The 22,026-nt window shown below is 44.0% G+C and overlaps 1 protein-coding gene across 1 annotated transcript in view; it reads right to left on the reverse strand.

Annotated features, from left to right (window-relative positions):
* Nucleotides 1-9,773: 9,773 nt before the first annotated feature.
* Rgl (Ral guanine nucleotide dissociation stimulator-like) overlaps nucleotides 9,774-22,026 on the reverse strand; it is a 174,299-nt gene continuing 162,046 nt past the window's right edge. The window contains exon 14 of the mRNA XM_037435915.2: nucleotides 9,774-12,577. Coding sequence (XP_037291812.2) covers nucleotides 12,414-12,577 — 164 coding nt within the window. The 3' untranslated portion in view covers nucleotides 9,774-12,413. The remainder of the gene's footprint in view (nucleotides 12,578-22,026) is intronic.

Here is a 22,026-nt window from a genome sequence, read left to right on the forward strand (position 1 = left end):
GTCATGTGTGGACAGCACAGCGAAGACTGCTCCTTTAACTGTAACCCCCTAGTGTTCCCGACGTTATGTCCAGAATTGGCCCAAGACTGCCACATCTTGATATGCCAACATTTAGAAGTGACATTCACAAACGGTCACCTTTTATAAAACATTTTTTTATGAACTCTCTGGCTTCTACAAGTTTAATCTGGAGTGGCATTGAGTACAAGGCACCCGAGAAGTGAAAGACAATGGAGCTCAAGTGCCTGCTGCATCATGGCTACCATGTGGTCATGCCTTAATGCCTTTATTATAGCATATCTGCTGTGCGCACAAAATAAAAAGATGTTCATTTTCTTTCAATCGAGTGTTTCTTCGACTGCAAACAGCCCAAAGTGCATTTAAATGGACCATGAATATGTTATTAGGAATGCTGAAAGATCAAGCTTTCATTCTGTGCCTTGACAAGGTACCATAGTTCTGTGCAGTAGGATATCTGCAAATTCTGCGCATTGTCTCTGGGAGGTGATATACATTGGCAGCCATGTCCACTCATAGTACCACTGATGTGTAGAAATCAACTGGCGATAATTTTTTTTACCCTTGTAGCATGCGTGATTCCGTCCCATCAACTGTCAGTGCTGAGCGTGAAAACAATAGTGCACTAGCACACTTGAAGTTTCTGGTGTTCTGCACAAAAATCCAAGAAGCCCGCTTCACGTACGTTCACCCAAGTACATTGCAAATTATCAAATTAAGAGAGAAAAAAAGAGGCAGGGTTTCTTTGCAGGAGTGTTTCACTCATGTACGTGTGCTTGCAATTTGTGCATTGTTTTCCTCATGTCGAAATCCTCTATTTACGCTGTGTATGTTTCAGAACTTACGGTTCAAAAGAGCTTATCGGCAAAGTAAAACAAGAACAATAATGAAGAACAACTGGATGGGATATGTGCTTGTCCTGCTCAATTATGCATCACAGTCGTTTGATTGTAACTGGTAACCTATTTGAATGGTACGAACCAGCAATGCCCAGCAAGCCACGTAACAAATTACTTGATGTACAGTAACATCCAATTTTAAAGAGAACGTTTGAATGCACACCACCAATATTGCTGGCCCTCTAACAGTAAGTGATTATGAAAACAGTTTGCATGCACACCACCAGTGTGTCAAGAAGAGCCGGAACTTTCAACCACCAGTGGTCTTATGTTTATCTAAGCTACTGTGTTTCTGTAAGATAACGGAATCTAAACATGCTATGCACTCAAGTGTTCCCTTTAACAGTGGACGTGTCTGTACACATGGACGGTATCCTTTTGACATTGGCACTAAAACTCTGTTGTCCATAATGAGCTGTGACCTCAGCCGATGGCTGATGTCTATTACCACAAGTTCCTTATGTGTCACTTACAGTCGTACTGATCACTAGAACATGTACTGCACAAACAGCATTGCTGGCCACCATGTCATCACCAGCCTATCATGTCCACTGCTGTTTAGGTCTTTGCCAGTGATCTCCAATTTACCCTGGCTCAAGCATGCAGATTACAATACTTGCCTGCAAACTTTTATATTGAGTGACCCCATTCATCTTTCTGCAGCTCTACACAGTATCTAGGCTTGTGCGAATAGTGAATTTTAGGTTCGAAGCGAATAGTGATTTTGATCAAATAATTTTGAATCGAATTCGAATGGTATGTATGGCATATAATAAAACAGGGAATATTTATAACTAACCTGCACAATATTTCCTTTGAAATGGAATAGGGGCTCTATGCAAATGCCATTTTTTTTTCGTTCAAAGGAAGTCTAAAACAACCTTGAGAAGTAATTTCGGTAAGATGCAAGTGATAACCTGTAAGATACTTCACGTTTAAAAAAAATTCATTATACTTGAAGTATATAAGCTGTCATAACAAGCTTAATAAAATGAAAAATTGATTTGAGGGTAATATGTTTCTTTAAAGGGGCCCTGCAATACTTTTTGAAGTAGCCATGCAGCCAGTAAACATGCTTGTTGCCTCATAAATCTACCGCCGCAAAGTTTCTAGAATCAGTCCAGCATGAGTGGAGTTCCAAAAATTTGTCGCACGCTGCAATTGCATTCTCTCTTCTTGTCCCAACAAAATAGCTCGAAGCTAAGCAGGGAGGAATGGAACGGCGAAATGAAATACGTCACACGTGCCTCGTGACCTTGAGCACGTCTTTTTTTTTTTCCGGGTATGCGGCTTTTCTGTGTTATCGCGCACATACTCGTGGTCAAGCGGCGGCCGCGGTAATGACGAGCGCGCCATGCTCAAATCAGCCAGTGGCTGTGACCAGAGCCGTATATTCCTTCTTGGCTGTGAGAAGTGATTTTTGAGCTGTGTCATTTGCCGAGGGAAGAAAGCATTTTTAGCTTTGAAAATGTATTGTGATTTACAGGCCGCATGCTGCGCAATAATATTTGCCTCGCGTGTTCTCCGTAGCCTCGACTACCGATCGGCAGCGTTTACTGACAATGCTCAGTAAGTGTTGCAGGGCCCCTTAAAATTTAAAGGAGGGCTTCGCGGCAAAGCTAATTTTTCTTGAATAAATGCTTTCACGGTTTAGCACACCTACATTGCAGTGAAACCACCTTTACAGGCGGACTATTATACATTTATTTGTTTATTGCGATTACTTCAAAAATATTCGATAATTTAAATTCAAATTGAAACAAATTCAAATACTCAACTTATCGTTCGAATATTCAAAGCGTTCGAATATTTGCACAAGCCCAACAGTATCCCTTGGAGCCCATTCCATTGCTCTAACTGCTAGTCCTTTTTGCTGTGGCAGTTGCCCCTATAGCCTAATCCTTTCGCAGGAATTATGATGCATTCTGCCTTGAATGAAAGCCTTGCCTAGTAAATCCTGAGAGGACTGAGCAGGTGGTCATAGCAACCATTTTTGGTTGTGATGAAATTTACTCTAGGCACAAGTATTTGAACCAAAACAATTATAAATTTGTTCTGTAAAAAAATTTCCCTAAAAAAGGTTTATGAATTTTAGTCGCTTGAAAGTTTTGCCCTTTCAATTTCACATCTTCCAAGCTTTGAGCACACTCACAGCAAAAGAATAGATTTTTTGTCACCTTTTTTTTTTCAACAGAGCAAAAGAATGCAACCTTTTGTGTAGTTTAGTTCACTTTGCTATAGAATAATTGAGATTTCAAAATTATAAAAATGTTGAACAGCAAAAGATATCTGTAATACAAGAATTTATAGCTGTGGACAGGTTACACTGAAAATGATAAAACTCTGAAGATATTGAGTTTGGTATTTGCACTTTTAAGAATTTTCATGGCTTTACCAAGCATTTCTATATTTCAGAATTTCACTGAAAAATGTGTATTTTATCATACTGGTAGAAGTTCAAAAACAGCTTTAAAATAAACCATTCTCAATTTAGTGAGAAATGTTTCAGTCAACTACATCGTCTCCAGTTATGCATAAAACAATATAGCTTTATTTGATTACCCAACGACTTATGATGCGTGAAATATTAAGAACTTGGCCTAGCACTACAAATTAAATGCCATTTAAAGATGGCCCCGTATCTGCATGTAATCTGCAAATGTTGTCGAAAGACGACAGTCTGGCTTGTAGAGAGAGTGAACAAAACATTTATTTGATGTTCTGCGCAAGAAAATCGGTGAATGGTATTCCGAAGGCGCTGAGTTAGAGGGCCTCAAGCGTGCAGCGGAGGTGAACGAGCGCATCAAGTCATGTCACACGTAAGACATGAGTGCCATCTGGCAGTTTTTTTTTGGAAAACAAGCGCGTGGCCCTGATACGGTTGTGCGTGCCTGTCTCAGAGGTGATAAGGTGTAGAATGCAAGGCGACGGGTAGGGGCCATAACCGTGTCTTCTTAGCAAAGTGTTGGAAGCACTCGCCTTTCCGTGCAAGCGTTGCATGGTCAGCGCAGCGTGATAAGCGCTACGGTCCTTAGAATTACTTATGTATGTCTTTTCTAGTAAAATATGAACATGCAGATTATATACGTGTTGTTATGGTGCCTCAATTATGTGCAATAATTGCTTTTTAATTGACAATCGCTCACGTATGAATGCTGATCCTTGAGTAACATTGGTGGGCGCTGCGGATGGGGTCGGCCGTTCGGGGTATCGGCTGGTGCTGTTTAGAGAACCCGATTCGCAGTAACGGTGGACAGACAAATGTACAGACAGACAGACAAACCAAAGTTTTTGCGTTGAAGGTGCCCAAGAAAGATGTCTTTGAAAACGCCACTTTCACTGCAAGGACAAAGCAATGAATGTGATAGCAAAAAATTGGAATGTCGCACGAAGATCGACGAGCAGCTTCATACATGTAGCTTGCCACTGAAGCCCAGAGAAAGATGCTTGAAAGGACATGCAGGTATACACAGGACAGGCGAGAACTAACAACTACCGCAGCTGTTACACCTTTGTGTTTGAGGAATGCGTTGCAACTTTTGACAACGCAGAACCCAACGCTCTTAGATATTTCTTTTTCTTTGAAAGTGTGCTGATCTAAATGACACAGAGTATTCTGCGATGCGGTGGTGTCTGATGCAAGGTGTACGCAGTGTTTTTTTGTTCTTTAGTTCCACATCACCAGTAAGTACAAAAAGGCACCCCACACCTTTCTTTTTCGAAGGCACCTCAAGGGCAGTTATTTGAAAAAAAAAAATTTGTGAGCATTGTGAGATAGAAAACACTCTTAAGCTTCTCCGAGATCTGCATACTGCCAGTGGTAGATGGAATCTATAAATAGCTTGCATTTATTACGTCGGTGCATGCATGGTCCGAGTGGTCCAACACAGCGCACTGCAGAGCGATGGGTTACTGATTCGAGTCCGGTCGGGTGACTTGGAATTTTTTCCTTAAGATTTACTTTTCTTCCTGCCTTTTTTTATTATATACATACATATACATATCCGGGGCATGATGGTGGCAGAAATGACAAAAATCAGCCGAGGGTTTCTATATGCTCGCTATTGCAAGAAAACAACTGTGCCTGTTACAGCTGCAAAAAAGTTGTAAAAAAAAACTGCCATGCCTGCACGGCATGTGCAGCACAATCACAGTGAAAGCTGTAAGAGCGGGCTTTCAGGCCTTTCAAGCTCAGTTGCAAGGTACCTGCTACGCCATTAATCGTGATAATTTTTGCACTTGCAGGGAAGCATTCACTATGTCATTCTTTGGAGAAGCGTGGTACCCACTACACACTTGAAATTTGTGCAATTTTCCCAATGCTGTGGCAGATGAATTATGCCTGAAGCTTTTCTAATGGGTTGGAGCGTTTAATAACTTACTTGTCTCACAATTCGCATTGTGTCACGCCTGGTTGTTCCTTCGCTGTTTTAAAATGCTTTATTATTCATATTCACGAGAATCCTTTGCCAACATCAAGTGCCAGTTTGCAAGGAAGTTTCAAGCACCAGCATGGCTCTGTTATAGAATACTGGGCTGGCATGCAGGGGACTCAGGTTCGAATCCAATTGTGTCCTTGGTGTTTTTTATTTACTTAGTTTTTTTTTTTCACAATTTCTGTGATAGTGGTTACGGACACTGGCGACGGACAACTATGGTGCACGTGACCCTTGTGATCTCATAAACAGCTTTCGCAGTAAAAGAAGAAATGCATCATCATGTTGGATGGTGCGGTAAGCTTAGTCTTCTGGTCTGCCACCAAACAAACTACTAACGATCCGTGGCTGCAGGCACCAATGTTTCATAAGCGCAGCTGTGATTTGGAGTAAACTCCACTTGTGCATAGCACTGATGTTCCCATGTGAATGAGACAGATTGTAGCACTATGAAAGAAAAATGTGGAACGTTTTCAGTAATTTGTGCAAGGCAGGGCACAGCAAAGCTGGTCGATCCTCATGTGCTCAGGCTTGCGCCATTCGCCGATATGTTGCAATTGGTTTTTGTTAGTTATTGCTATGTTGCTAGTAGGTTTTGCCATATTACAATTAGGTTTTGCTTCAGTACCGACCATTATCGCTGTGCCAAGCTTTGAGTTGGTGAAAACTTTCCACACATTTTTTAAAACGAACCACTGAGACAGTGTCAGTGTTCGACCTGTTTTATTCACACAAGCCAAATTAATCTAATAGTAGCTGTCTTCATCCCATTTTTCGTCTCCATTGTACAACACAGGCAGCACTGAAAATTCTTCTAGAAGATTTTCGTCGCCATGTTTTGTACCAATGAAGCACTCCGTGCAGATTCTTGAATGATACTTAAATATGTGTCCTCGGAGTTTACCTTCAGTTTAGTGCAATCCTGACAGTTTAAGCTTTTCTCAATTACCAGTTACTTCTGTCTAGAAATCTTAAGTGGTGTCTGCCACAAATCTCCTGCCTTTTTTTTTTAGTAGACTAGTATTAGTGAAATTTGCCAAATTTCTGTGGCACACCACCGTTCGCATGACAGTGATAGTTTTTGGATCACAGCAGACATTTTACGCTCAGCTAGAATAGCTAGAGGGAAAGCTGTCACTTTTCAACAAGGTCCATGCAGGGGTGCAACGGCTGAAATAAAATTTGGAGCCATTTTTGGAGCAGCAAAGTGTTACTTTTGGAGCACTAAAATTAAATTTGGAGCAGTATGAAAAAAAAAAGGATTACGTTTTAGAAAAATATGCACAAACTATCAACATCCCCTAAATCGTGCAGAGTGAATATGTGCACTTCTATTTAAATAAAGGTAGCATTTTGAACCACACCACTCACTAATAAGATAAAGTCCTCATTGTCATGCCTGTCAAGTCTTGTGACAGACTATGAGGATTTGAATGTGGATCTGCCAAGCTGGTGACCTTGAGATTCTGGAGACTCAAAATAGAGGTGTAGGGGTGGCGATAAGTAAACTAGCAGACAGTTTTCTTTGACTTTTTTAGGGCTGTAGAAATGTCATACAGGGCTCCAGATGATTGCCAGTAACTTTTTTTGAACGTCGGCGATAATATTAGTACTCAAAATTATGCAGCGCATACGCGCATGAGTCTCAACGTGCTGCGAACGCCACCGTTCGCAGCACGTTGAGTTTTTCGCATGCAGTAACAGCGGCCTATGCTTCCAGCTTTAGTTCTTAACAAGCCATAGCCGCGCTTGCCGACTAGAAAATTCATATTTCCCGCGCAGTGTTGCCGGCTATGGCAACGCGTTTTAGGGGCGAAGCTCCTAATAGTGTAGGCTTGTCCTGCAACAGCGTAGTAGCCACCCCTAGTGCTCAGAGTACTCACTAGATGGCACTATTGCACTCGCTTCACTCTGATGCGTGGGAGACGCGTGCTTTAGTGTAGTCTCGGTTGAGCTTAGGCGGACGAACAAAGTAAACTCATTCATGATTAACTTCATGGATATGGCGTGATTCGCCATATCGAGTGGGAAATGTACGGGGATTAATGATCCCCTGGAGCTTCACCCACTTGCCATCATTCACTTCGTGGACATGCTGTGATTTTTCGTCTTGAAGTTGCGTCGTCCCGCTGATAAATATCCGCTGAGGTCAGCAGACCACCGGGTGCGTGGTGTTACTTCATGTGGTCAATCGCATTTTGCGAGTGTCCTGGCCTAATGAGTATATATATCTTAGAACGTAGTTCCGAATTAGGATCTGCGCACCTGGATCCCCCGATTGATTGATGATGCTAACTACAGGTGGTTAATGTGGCCTCCATTTCTTGCTGAAATTAACTCAACTGAGAACATTTTGAGGTTGGTCGGGCAATTTCGTGCAGCATGTCACAATTTCGGCAAATTTCATGGTTTTGGCGCAGCTTGGTGCAAAAATGGGGAATTGTATCAAATCGACACAATTGGCGCAGCTGTTGCACCCCTGTCCATGCAATGCGACGAAAACTCTGCTGGTAGTCTTACAGTGAGTGCTTCCAGTACAGCATGCATGCTTTTCTTCTACAGTGAAGGCCAAAAAATAGTAAGGCCCGCTTTATCAGCTGCAGGCGACATAGAAAGCCAGTGTATGACATCAACAGTAAGCTGCGCCACATGTTTAGACTGACTGAAGAACTTGAAGTTCAGCTACGCTTTTTGTACCAGAACACCGGTTTGGCTTTAAAGGGACCGACAACTGCCCAGAACATGAAATGAGATGACTGCACGGATGGAAAGATTGTCCCTTATAGTGACTCAAACCAACCCCCGTTTTTCTCTTAAGAAGTGGATTTTTATTTTTATTTCTTCACTGAAAATAGCGAAAAATGGCCTGTGGCATCTCTGATGGCAAAAACAAACTATCATGAGTGCCATATAACGTGACCATGCGTGAATGTACACGGTCAATAATTTATTGATTAGTACTGAAATATTGTTCGATTCTTTATAGCAAAAGATAATGTTTTATAAAAGTATACGTATAAGATTGCATTAGTAGTACGCATTAAAGTGGCACTGCCTTTACGTGACATATGCGCAGTTCTGTTTTCGATTACTTGGCTTGGTGACGCGGTACAAATGCAGGGAAGCTCTACAGAGCTGCACTGTCTCATTGTAATGGCTTGTTATTTTCAAAAATTGTAGTAAAGCGAAGAATAAATGTGGCTAAGCATAGTTCTAGGAAATCCTGCGAAATAAGAACGACAGCATGCATAAGCCACCAGAAAGGCTACCGGCATCGCTATCAATACTCAGCGCTGCCGGATGAAAAGGCACTACCGTGTTCAGAGCCTTTCAGATCGAAAAATACTGCTTATAAAATGACTACGAGCTCTTGGGATTAACTACTGCAGCTACGTTGAAGGGTAAGCTTTTTGTCGGGCAGGAAAAAACTGGATCGAAAAAAGTCAGTTGTCGGTCCCTTTAAACGACCGCCGACACCAAATTTGGAAACTCACAATGCTTCTGTTGTGTGAGAGTCCTGCATGCGAGAGCACTTCTGACCAATTATTTGTGACAAGCGTTGCCTATAAGATATTTTAATTTGGTTTTAAAGTAAGAGTGAGCGCTCATCCTAGTTATCGGCTCCAATCGACATCTCTGGTTTTATGTTGACAGAGGCCTTCTGGCATGACGTTCCACATGTAAGAATAGCATTGTCAACATCACAAAAAATTTGCGGGGCATGCACAATACCCCGACAGGCACCCTGCGAGGACTATTGTTTGTCGGCCCTCTCGCTTTTTTGTCGGGCTGCTCTCAAGGTCGTTTTGGCTGCTTACAGCAGGAATGCTTTTATTTAGCCGAGGAGCACACACTCAAAGCGCCCACGCCATTTAATAATTCACCGCTCATACCCCTCCACCCCTCCCCCAATTTAAAACAGCTTATTCAGCGTCACTGAAGCTTGAGTGCATGTAGTCTCTGGCACTACCCACTACTGGAGCTAGTTTCTTATGGTATTTAAGCAGGTGTTTTGAACTGATGCAAAAGCATTCTGAATTGAGAAGCTAGCATTAGTTACAAAATGTGTTGGAGCATTTACAATTCAATTTTGGGGTTACCAGACACAAAGCTACAAATTACTCTAAAAAAAGTCGCAAACGAAACTTTTGCTGGCAGTGGTCCTTTGACGTGACAGTGTTCTTCACATTATGAAAGTTCTACTGATACAAAATATGATTCTTGTGTGTCTGCAGATAACCAATGTAAACCATGCTTTTCTCACTAAACCTTGCACCTTCAGTCATTAGAGCAAATGCCGTTTTTAGTAGCAATCATCTCTCGCTCTTCATTATGTGGATGAATGCAATTGTGATCACATTAATATAGCTTCTTAATCTAGTGGCTCACTCATATACACTACGAGGAAAGAAAACATAGCTGATTGTTGACGACGTTTATTTTGTCACGCACAATGTGATGCCCACGAGATTATCACAAAGCACAAAGGCACGCAGGGAAGTGTGCACTAAACATTTAACTGTGAATGAGAAGTGCCAGGTTGTATGTGCCCGGAAGACAGAAAAGGCTGCTTTGACTGCTGGCTGTAACTAATACTGTTTCCATTGCAAAATACATTCATATGTATGACAGCCAAGTGCATAATGACTGCTACAAGCTGCCTGTGCTATTGCAGAGGAGCCTTCTAGAAGTGTTGCGATGTGGAGGAAGGCAAGGAATATACAAACTACACAGATGCAGTCTGATATGTGACCTTGAGTGGCTCCAATTAATAAAATGTGCAAGAAAAACAGTAAAAATTGTTTGTGGGAAAATTAAGGCCACACGAATCATCTTCCGTGTGCTGTCGTGCCCTTGCACTGACGCTTGCCCTAAGTATGTGAGCGCAGGAGTGGGAGGTAGCAAACAGCCATTGGGGGAGAAGTTTCTTGGTGTATTGCACTGTTGCAAAGAACTTTCACAGAAAGTGTTCTAATAAAGACTAAATCTCTAGAAAATCTTTACAAACATATAGCTCAGCATCCATTTGAGAGTAAGGAAAACTCATGTTTATATATAGTGTATAATTTAGTAAACGTTTGCTTACACTATCTAATGTAGTTGAAAGATTAAGTAGCTGAGTAACTGTTAATGAAAAAAAAAATTATATATAGATATATTCCGCAATTTGGTGCAAGCAGTGCTACTTCAAGCAATATTTACGTGCCAGCCTCACTAGATCCAATAGCTATAGAAGCGTTAATAAAGTTCAAGAGTTGTTCCATAACTGCAAAGATATGATAGGGAAGGAAGAAGCAACCTTTAGCTGCTTGCTGACCCTCGTTCATGTTACTCAAATGTCAGAAAAAAATATTGCTGCTGTATACATAAAATATATACAATAGGCACGAGCAGACTCTAGGCAGCAGTCATACTGGTACAATGAAGAGCAATATTCTAAGCTCTTTAGTATGCTGTACTCATGCCCTGATAAGTGGCTGACTACCAATAAACAGCCTTTGGAAACAATCCAAAGGGATCAAGAGAAAGACAAACAGAAACAAAGTTGTGAAGCTCCAACGCATCTGCACAAAACCATTTAAAATGCATGAACATACACAAACAGCTGAAAATAACCAGCAGTAACACCAAATATCACAGCAATAACATGAAAACAAAAATGATAAGTTTAAGAACAAAAAGCACTGTGTTCTTGGAAAAAAGTTCCTCACACTGACATGAAAAATTCTGCTTATAAAGAGCCTTCAAATTCGTAGAACTATAGAGAGTATAATAATAAAGGAGTTGGAGCTACCAAACAGCAATAGTGTAAAATAAGGGCTTAAGAGGCACTCGAGTGCTGGCAAAAGGCCCCCCCTTCTTAATGTGTAACCAGACTTCAAGTTTTGTTCAGGATGAGCAAACATATTCACAAGAAACTGTAATACCTTCAGTTTGTTAACAGAAGCTCTCATTTATCCTGATAAGCATTAGTAATGGGGCAGGTGGTGGTAGAGTACAGTTCTGGAATGCCTCAAGTCCTGCTATTGTTCGATGTACCATTTTCTCACACAGTCAAAATACTGATGACTATGTGAAATGAGCATTGAATTTGTTGCTCTGGTCTGAAACCAGGCCAGTAATTAAGAGCAAAAAAAGTCGTTAAAATGGTGACGATTAAGAGAAACAGTAAACTCTATGTACAAAAACATCACAAGATTAAAAAAGAAAAGCAAAGTTGCACTGACATATTTTGAAATAGAGCAATGCAAAACAAACTCTCAAATGTAAGAATGTGCACAGTATGTTACAGCATGAAATAATAAAGAGTGGTGAATTTTGCAGATTTCAAACAGTTCCCTGCTATGTTGCCATAGGCCACAGAGTTCTAACAAAAAACAATGGCCAAGAAAAATAGACAGTGAAACATATATATAAACCTGGCCCTTAAATTTTGTAGAAAGGTGTTTTCAATTAAGTTTAATCTGGCCACATTAAAAGAACAACACATGAAAGCCATTATTGCCTATTCTTAATATAGAATACCCCTCATGGCTTCTTACCATAAGGTGCACCACTGCTAAGTAAGGATGCTCAACTTCCTGGTGATTGAGTGAAGAAGTTATACGCATGAAGTTTGATTTCCATACTATATAAAAATACAATACTCATTGGCACATGCCATTTAGTACATGCTTTTAGAGCCTAGAAGGCACTAGAGTGAACATCAAAGTATGCTGAAATGACAGGAACATTGCATGATGCCATGCTTCAATTCTTTTAGACATTGCAGCCGACTGCAGTAAATAACTCGCCACAGTATTGTAAGTGCCTTGCTTTCACAAAGCTTAACAGCAGTAAAAAATTGCTCTCACATTTTTTTTTTCCCAGGCACTTTTTCACCCAAAGTCACCAAGACTTCTGGTAAGTAATTTCACATTAAACTGAGGTCCTTAGCTGACTTGATGTTTTACAATAGCATGACATTACCATGTGTTGCTTAAGTTTGTAGTGATGGTGCTATAGGTGTACTTTCATTCAGAGAAATGCAAGCAGACCTTTCTGTACAGCAAAAACTAGTTCATGTGCCACTTGGCAACTTCAACTTGAGCTGAAAGGGTTTACGGGACTTTTTGGAGCTGACAGGAGAGGCTGGCTCACTCTTCTTTTGGCGAAGGATGAAATTCAGGGCATGAGCTGTGCTGAGTGCATAGAAGACATTGGCTGAAGGTGGAAAAACTATTTCTGAAAAGTAAAACATTGCAGAAATAAGTGCTGGAACACAGCAGGATGAATTATATTGTAACATGGCACTGCTGTTCAGCATGCAGGTCCAAGAGAGTCCCTTTTTTAATAGGATAGTAAAGGTGGATTTGCATGAAGGCACTCTCGATCCCCACATCACGTATAACACACTAAAGGGGACGGAGGGGAACATAATTGAAAAGTGAACAGGTCCTTGACAGAAATAAGTAAAAGACAACTGGAGGATTTGTAAGGCAAAGAGAGAGGAAAGACACAAGCAAAATCGCATTAAAGCCAATGTTACTCAAATGTAAAACACTGGGAGTTAAGCTATCGATTTAGAGTTTTTTAGTAACGCAAGCGCTGAGTGACACTTCTTGGTATCTTCAGACTACCCTGTCTAACATCAATGTGCATTGTCCCAAAATATTGATAAAAATCAGAATATATAATTGTTGCAGTTATACATCCCAAAATTACAATATGGTTATGAAAGATGCCATAATGGAGAGCTCTGAGAATTTTGACTATCAGTTCTTCAACGTGCATAAATATCACACAGTCAATGGGCCTCTACATGGGCTTGTAGCATTTTGCCTTCATCGAAATACAACTGCTGCAGCCGGGACTGAACCCGCAACCTTTGGGTCAGCAGCCGAGCACCATAACTGCAACACCATCACAGCAGACATTGATAATAAAAACGCGTGTAAAAGTGATGGAATTGGTTAAGCCTTAGTCCCTCAATATTTTTACTTGTCACAGAACTTCTTCGTCACTCTATGGGAAAACTTTGCGTGCTGCCAACTTTGACCGCAGCACAGTGGCACCAGTGCTGAAGGCGTTGTTCGAGGCCACAGAGAAGACGGCATGGTGAGTGTGTGTGCTCTGCTGGCATCATGTTTTATTGCGAGTATGTGGCACTGTCTGTGCCTTTTATCATTTTTAAATGCTACAAATAGTTAGCGGCAGTTTGACAAACGATGCCTAACACATGCTGTGTGCCGCACTGTCGCTGTGGCTAAGAAGGCGCTTGTCAAGGCCTGTGAGACGATGGCATGATGTGTTGGCTGTGTTGGCATCTTATTTATGCCGAGTGTATGTTGCTGTGTGTGCGTGTTGCCATTTTTGAATGTTCCAAATAGTTAGCAGCAGCTTGACAAACAATGCCAAAGACACTGCATACCACACTGTCGCTCTGGCTACAGAGGATTCGTCAAAAAAAGTGTTGTTCTCGTTTCCAAGTGACCCCAAAGGACGAGAGGAGTGAAAACGGGTGGTACCACGTAAAAAAACAAGTACATTTTCGTTTGATTCACTAAACGATTGCGTATGCGAAAACTATTTGAATAAGGAGGACATTATTTGTCAAAACGAGTGCATTAATAAAGGCACCGTTGGTAAATTGCTGCGTAAAAAAGCAAAGGAATGCATGTCAAAGGAATTGAAACCTCGGTGCTTGCCACACAAGCAGCCCGTCAAGCTTCCTAAGGAGTCATGCAAAGATGCCACTGGGGGGGAAAATTATGTGCATGGATGGCTCCGATAAAATGGATGCAGTAAATGATGGTAAATATTACAGTTTTGCACGGCTGCTTATTCATTGCATATTCTGGAAAATCTATCTGCATTCAACTTGAACCTTACTATACATTTTTACAGTGATAGTTGTTTGCTTGTGTTAATCAATTCTTCTCTGTTTGTTCTCATAATCGCTGTTTCTGATGTATTTTGCGAGCTTGTAATCATGCGTATTTATTTATTGTTCTGCACCTGTATGTATGCCTTATTCGATCTCTGTTTTGAAAATAAAATGCTCACAGCCTCAAATGAGTTAAGTGTAATGAAAATGTAAAATATTGAAAGCCTGCTGGTTTTTACTACATTGCTAAGCATTTTCAATCGTTCTTGGATGAATCAGCTGCTTAGGACCCTTGTTTGACTTTCATTCATGTTGTAGAGCATGGCTATAAAAATGGATAAACCATTCGTTTGGCCCGCGCGCGCGCGCGCGCGCGCGCGCGCGCGCGCGCGCACACACACACACACACACACACACACACACACACACACACACACACACACACACACACACACACACACACACACACACACACACACACACACACACACACACACACACACACACACACACACACACACACACACACACACACACACACACACACACACACACACACACACACACACACACACACACACACACACACACACACACACACACACACACACACACACACACACACACACACACCTGCTACCATATAAGCTCTTCAACAAACCCGTAAGCCTTAGTACACGTGTTTTCGTGCCTTGTCTCTTTCGAAATGAGAGAGCTGTGACCAGGCATGATTAGCAGCTCAACTTAGTTACTAAGCGACAGAGGTAAGTATGAGAGCAATTATATCAGGGTTTTCGCCTGTGTGTAGGTATTATTACAAAATTCTTGTGATATTCACTTCATAGTCTTGGGCATGCAGTCTGCCCAAGCAAAACTCAGCAATACGTGAGCAATCTACCATTTTCCCCACAATGCCATGTTTTTTAAGCCAAGCATCTATGCCACACTGTAGGGCACTGCAAAGGAACTTTTACTGGGGGGAAGAGGGTTTTTTATTTTTTTTATTTCTTGACCAAATTCAATGAAAACTGTAACAAAGACAGTTTTTCAAGCTGATTAAAAATATATACAATTGCCTTTTAAATTGGCTGGGTGGTTGCAGAGATAATTAAAATTAAATCTATATTGTTTATCACAACAATGGCAAAATGGTTATTGGCCAGAATATTAATATTGACATATGGCTTGAACACAAATGTAGGATTACTTTCTTAATATTACAGGTATTAACAATTTTATAGCAATTTGAAGTTCACAATCTCCAGATATCTCTATCATGTTATCCAGTTAGTACCAAAAATAAAATTTACAAAGGCTGGATTGAAAAACCTGTTCCTACATTTGCATAGCAGACATATGTAGCTACATGCCAAAACAAGAATTGTGGCTCTATGAGCCCTGGAGACCAAGATACCGCTTTGGAAAGTTTTAAAAACATCAAAAATGAGATTGAGAAAATGCCAAAAAACAAAATAGGCTCATATTGTCGCGGGTTATAAATGACAGGGGGTTTATTTAAAAACACGGACAGTAGGACTTGTAGATACGCTCTCAGAAAAGGCCGCTAAGATTGTCGTCTTCTTCACTCTGCTGCGCTGCGCCTCTCGAGCGAATCCGCGTTCTTCGTTGTCGTCGCTATCTCGCCGCTAAATGCAGCTATGCACGCGGCATTACCCTCCCGCCAGAGTGAGCGTCGTCCCGACGCTCAACAGGTAGAGATGTGGCCATCGAGTGTTTACATCACTGAGAGTGGTAAAGTTTCATGCGGACCACGTGCACTGTCTCAGGCAGATGCTGGCGGCGTTTTGAACAGGAGGAGGCGTCGGGCACGACTTCGTACGTCACGTCGCTAAGACGACGCAGAACCTTGTAGGGTCCGAAGTATCGGCGTAGAAGTTTCTCTGAGAGGCCTCGTCGTCGTACAGGAAACCAAACCTAGACTCTATCTCCTGGTTGATAGATGACGAATCGATGGCGAAGGTTGTACCATTGGGCGTCAAGTTGCTGCTGGTTCATTATTCTGACGCGGGCAAGCTGCCTTGCTTCTTCTGCGCGCTCAGTGAAGTCTGCGGCGTCTGTCTCTGAATCATTGCAATCGTAAGGCAGCATGGCGTCAAGCATTGTCGTAACTTCTCTGCCATGAATTAGTGCGAACGGCGTCATTTTTGTTGTTTCCTGGCGCGCCGTATTATACGCGAATGTGATGTACGGCAATATTCGGTCCCAATTCTTGTGTTCTACGTCGACGTACATGCAAAGCATGTCAGCGATTGTCTTGTTAAGTCTTTCTGTAAGCCCATTAGTTTTTGGGTGGTAAGCTGTCGTCTTCCTATGCGCTGTGCCACTGAGCGTAAGCACAGTGCGCAAAAGCTCGGCTGTAAACGCGGTACCTTTGTCTGTTATGACGACAGCTGGAGCACCATGTCTCAGAACAATGTTCTCAATGAAGAACTGAGCCGCTTCAGCTGCAGTGCCACTCGCGATTGCCTTGGTCTCCGCGTATCGGGTCAGGTAGTCCGTCGCCACTATAACCCATTTGTTGCCGCTGTCCGATGTTGGGAATGGGCCCAGCAGATCCATTCCAATTTGAGAAAACGGGGTTTCTGGCACGGGCACAGGATGTAATAGCCCAGCGGGTTTTACAGGTGGTACCTTGCGCCGCTGACAGTCAATGCATGTTCGGACCTAATGTTTAACCTCTGCTGCGATTCTTGGCCAGTAATACTTTTCTTTGATGCGTGTCAGTGTTCTTGTGAAGCCAAGGTGGCCCGCAGTGGCTTCGTCATGGCAGGCTTGTAAAATTTCGCTGCGGAGAGCTCCAGGAACTACCAGCAGATAGCTTCTACCTGTTGATGAAAAGTTCTTTTTGTACAGAATTCCGTCCCGTAAACAGAATGACGATAAGTTCTTCGAAAACACTCTTGGCGCATTGGCGGCTCGTCCGTTCAAGAATTCTATAAGCGAGTTGAGCTCCCGATCATCTTGTTGTTGCCGAGAAATGATAGCTGCATCAACAACTCCTAAAAAACCTGGGAAATCATCATCCTCTATAGCCGGTGATTCAATCGGTGACCTTGACAAACAGTCGGCGTCTAAGTGTTGCCTTCCGGACTTGTACACTACGGCCATGTCGTACTCTTGTAGCCGTAAGCTCCACCGTGCTAAACGTCCAGATGGGTCTTTCATGTTGGTCAACCAACAAAGAGAGTGATGGTCGCTTACGACTTGGAAAGCGCGGCCATATAAGTATGGGCGGAACTTCGCAACTGCCCAAACGACGGCCAGACACTCCTTCTCCGTTGTTGAGTAGTTGGACTCGGCACGTGTCAACGTTCTGCTAGCGTAGGCAACCACTCTCTCCACACCATCTTGGCATTGGACAAGAACAGCACCTAGGCCCACATTGCTGGCGTCTGTATGGATGGCTGTTGGTGCATTCTCGTCGAAGTGAGCGAGGACAGGTGGAGTTTGTAGACGCTGTCGCAGCTCGTTGAATGAAGCTTCTTGCTCTTCACCCCATACAAATGCGATGTCTTCCCTTGTAAGGCGGGTGAGTGGAGAGGCGATGTGTGCAAAGCCTGCTATAAATCGCCTGTAGTAGGCGCAGAGACCCAGAAAACGCCTGACCGCTTTCTTATCAACAGGCCTTGCGAACTTTGCGACGGCTGCTGTTTTATCTGGGTCAGGCTTCACACCTTCGCGACTGATCACGTGTCCCAGGAACTGGAGTTCTTCGAAGCCGAAGTGGCATTTTTCCGGTTTGAGTGTGAGTCCAGCGGACCGTATGGCTTGAAGGACTGACAGTAGCCGCTTTAGATGCTCTTCAAACGTGGCCGAAAAAACGATCACGTCGTCGAGGTACACAAGGCATGTTTTCCATTTCAGGCCGGACAGAATGGTATCCATTAGTCTCTGAAACGTGGCTGGGGCTGAGCATAGACCGAAAGGAAGGACTTTGAATTCATAAAGCCCGTCTGGCGTCACGAAGGCGGTCTTTTCTCGGTCGCGCTCATCTACTTCTATTTGCCAGTATCCACTTTTAAGGTCCATTGACGAGAAGTAGCGTGCATGCCGTAGCCTGTCCAAAGAGTCATCGATCCGTGGTAATGGATAAACGTCTTTTTTTGTAACATGGTTCAGCTTACGATAATCGATGCAGAAACGCAAGCTGCCGTCTTTCTTTTTCACGAGTACCACTGGAGATGCCCAAGGACTTTTTGATGGTTGGATAACGTCATCCTCTAGCATCTTCTTGACTTGCTGCTGGATTACCTCACGTTCTTTCTGAGCGACGCGATAAGGGTTCTGTCGGATCGGTCTTGCTGTGTCTTCCGTAATTATACGATGCTTAGTCAGAGGCGTTCGACCCACTCGTGATGTCGATGAGAAGCAGTCCTTGAACTGGTCGAGCAGCTCCATAAGACGGCATCTTTCAGTCGGTGTTAGACTCGGACCGATATCAACTGGTGGTGTATGTGGAGGTGATTGAACTGTGGCTTCCCCTTGCATTAGAAGACAGTCGTGAGAGTAGTCCAGCTCTTCGAGGTACGCCACAGCCGTGCCTTTACCGATGTGCCGGCGCTCATTCGTGAAGTTGGTCAGAAGCACGTCTGCGCGCCCATCCACTAAGCTGACAATACCGCGAGCGATGGCGATGCCTTGGTGAAAAAGAAGGTCAGTGATGCGTTCGACTATGGCGTCTTCATTACAGTGCACGGCGCAACACACGGAAACAAGACTACATGACAGTGGTGGCACGCAGACGTCGTCGTCGACCACACGTAACACCCTGGGTTCTTGGTCTGGATCACTGGTCACAGACTTGTCAGCGGCAAATGTGATCACACCGTCGCGTATGTTGACCACAGCACCGTACTCTCTTAAGAAGTCCATTCCCAGAATCATAGGTTTGCAGCACTCCGGTAGGATCAGAAATGTGGCTACAAAAGCCACATTCTCAATAGTGAGTCTTGCTGTACATTTTCCCGTGGGAGTCATTATCTGGCCTCCAGCACTTCGGATATAAGGGCCCGTCCATTCCATCCTGACTTTCTTGAGTTCATCTGCCAATCGTTCACTCATTATGGAGAAGTCTGCACCCGTATCGACTAAGGCCGTCACTTCAATGCCGTCAATCGTCACAGCAAGGTCGGCAGTCACAGTTTTTTCGGCGAAGTCTTCATCGTCGTCTCTCACGTGTTTCGGCAGCAGTGGGGGTTTTTCGGCAATTCGACGGCTTGCAACCTTCCCCCCAGAGGTCGCTGCTTTCAGTTTCCCCGCCGTGGGCTGGGAGACCGACCTCTGACGGCGTCAGCAAAGCTACGGCGGCTTGGTGAACCAAAGCGAGCCGGTGATGGTGACCGCGTCCGGAAGGTAGAAGAGCCTTCCCGCCTGCCAGCCTGGTCGTCGTCGATGGGGGCACGGCTTTCGTCGAACTGTCGGCGTGTAGCTGTAGGTGCACTACTGCGGTATTCAGCTCGGCGATGTGGGCAAAAACGGCAAATGTGCCCTGGCTCTCCACAGTTGTAGCAGAGTGGTCGACGATCCGCAGTGCGCCATATGTCGGTCTTCCGCATATAGGGTCGCCTGACAGAATCCTGCTGAGCCCAGGCTGCCACAGGATACGGTTCGAGGTACTGCGGCGCTGGCATAGACGTGGGTCGACGAATAGCGTCTGCATAGCTGTATCCGTTCGGCTGGTACGATACTTCTGGAGCCAATGGACGACGCACAGCATCTGCATAGGTATACGAGTTTGGACGGTGCGGTGGAGCGGAATATTGCTGAGGAGAGGCAAACGCTTGTCGAAGTTCATGGCGAACTATTTCAGCGACGGAGGCTACCGTGGACTCCTGCTGCGGGGGCGCCTGTGATTGCAATGTGTATTTTGCGTTCTCCTTCGCGATCTCCTCACGCACGATCTGTCTAATCAGGTGGCGTAGAGCAAACTCGTCGTTTGAGGTAAGTGCGGCGGCGCCTGCAGCTGCGCCGGTGGCCGGGCGATCAGACTGTCGGTACCGTTGCTGTAGCGCACACTCTATTGCGGTGACTTCCCTGGTGAACTCGTCCACTGTTGTCGGCGGATTGCGCACAAGACCAACAAATAGCTGCTCTTTGACGCCCCTCATGAGATGGGTTAGCTTTCGAGCCTCGGGCATGTTGGGGTCCGCGCGGTGGCACAGGCGCACCATATCCTCAGCAAACATGGCGACGCTTTCATGCAGCTGTTGGGTGCGTCCTTCAAGAAGGCGTTGTGCGTTTTCGCGTCGGTCCGCGTTACCGAAGGTGTCAAGAAACCGACGACAAAACTCCTCCCATGTCGTCAATGTTGCCTCCCGGTTTATAAACCATGTCTTTGCGCCGTCTTCAAGGGCGAAGTATACGTGGAAGAGCTTTCCATCGAGACTCCAGTAGTTCGATTTAGCTACCCGTTCGAACTGCTCAAGCCAGTCTTGTGCATCTTCGTTCGGCCGGCCATGAAATGGTTCAGGAATGCGCATATTCTGGACCGTCACCTGTGCAGGACTCCTTGCCATTTCTTGAAAAGGGGTGGTTGTCGGAAGTGTTGCTCCCTTTAAAAGGCCAAATTCTGGTTCAAGACCTTGAAGGCGACGGCTTGAGCGGTGCACAGGCGTCTCCACGCGTGGCTGTCTCGTAGGGCTGGACTCGGGGCTTCTCACAGGGGTGCTGATCATGAGGTGGTAGTACCCAGCATCTCCACCAGTGTCGCGGGTTATAAATGACAGGGGGTTTATTTAAAAACACGGACAGTAGGACTTGTAGAGACGCTCTCAGAGAAGGCCGCTAAGATTGTCGTCTTCTTCACTCTGCTGCGCTGCGCCTCTCGAGCGAATCCGCGTTCTTCGTTGTCATCACTATCTCGCCGCTAAATGCAGCTATGCACGCGGCAATATTTAATACATAACATCATAAATTATTTACAATATTCACAAATGGTACGACATCATTAGCCTCCAGGAATATAGTCCGTCTATTTAGAGTCATCTCGGTGATGTTTTCTTAGCACACGCTGCAAGTTTTCAGCATAAGCATGCTTGCGTGCGCATGCTTCAGCACGGTGGCGGTCTTTTTCACTCATGCGCTTGGTCAACTGTTGGCCAGAGTTTAGCTGTAGTTCTTGAAGTATGGCTGTAGAAGCTTTTTCATTTCCAGAATTGAATTTCATTACATCCTCTGCCAAAGCAACTTGTACAGCAAACAATGATGCATGTTTCTCCTTCGGCACCAGTGCCCAAATCATTGAGTTGAGACACTTGTTATTTTCGGTTTTCCCTCTTAGTCATCACCGAAGAAGTGATTCGTCAGACAAACGTCTATAGACTAGAACAAGCGCCAGACATACATGGGGTGACAGATTGTGGTGGTGTTTTGGAGCAGGCTCAACTTTGGCCTTTGCTGCGTTTTGGCAGCACCATGAATATGGGCCCTCTGGACAGAGAGTGTGGTTTGAAGTGACATCGTTTGAGGTGATGTGGTAGTATGTGGCAATGACTGCTTTTTGCATGGCCTTGACATCAACTTTGTGTGATTTTAAGGCCCAGCCATAGTAGCTGCTGAGCTTGGTGATAAGTTCACCGGTCAGTTTTCTTTTCCCACCTAGACTTTTTGTACCAGAGGACTTCTGCTTAGAAACTAGACTTCACAGTGTTGTGCCCATTCTCTTGTGTATGTGGTTAATACAATCTTCCTAGTCCAGAGGTATGCATCCATACACTTTTGCATCTTGAAGAGCAAAGAAAGCGGGACTGTCGCCATCCAACAACAAGGTCGTGTACAGCAACCGCAA

The sequence above is a fragment of the Rhipicephalus microplus genome, chromosome X, assembly GCF_043290135.1.
Source record: "Rhipicephalus microplus isolate Deutch F79 chromosome X, USDA_Rmic, whole genome shotgun sequence".
Classification (NCBI taxonomy): Eukaryota; Metazoa; Arthropoda; class Arachnida; order Ixodida; family Ixodidae; genus Rhipicephalus; species Rhipicephalus microplus.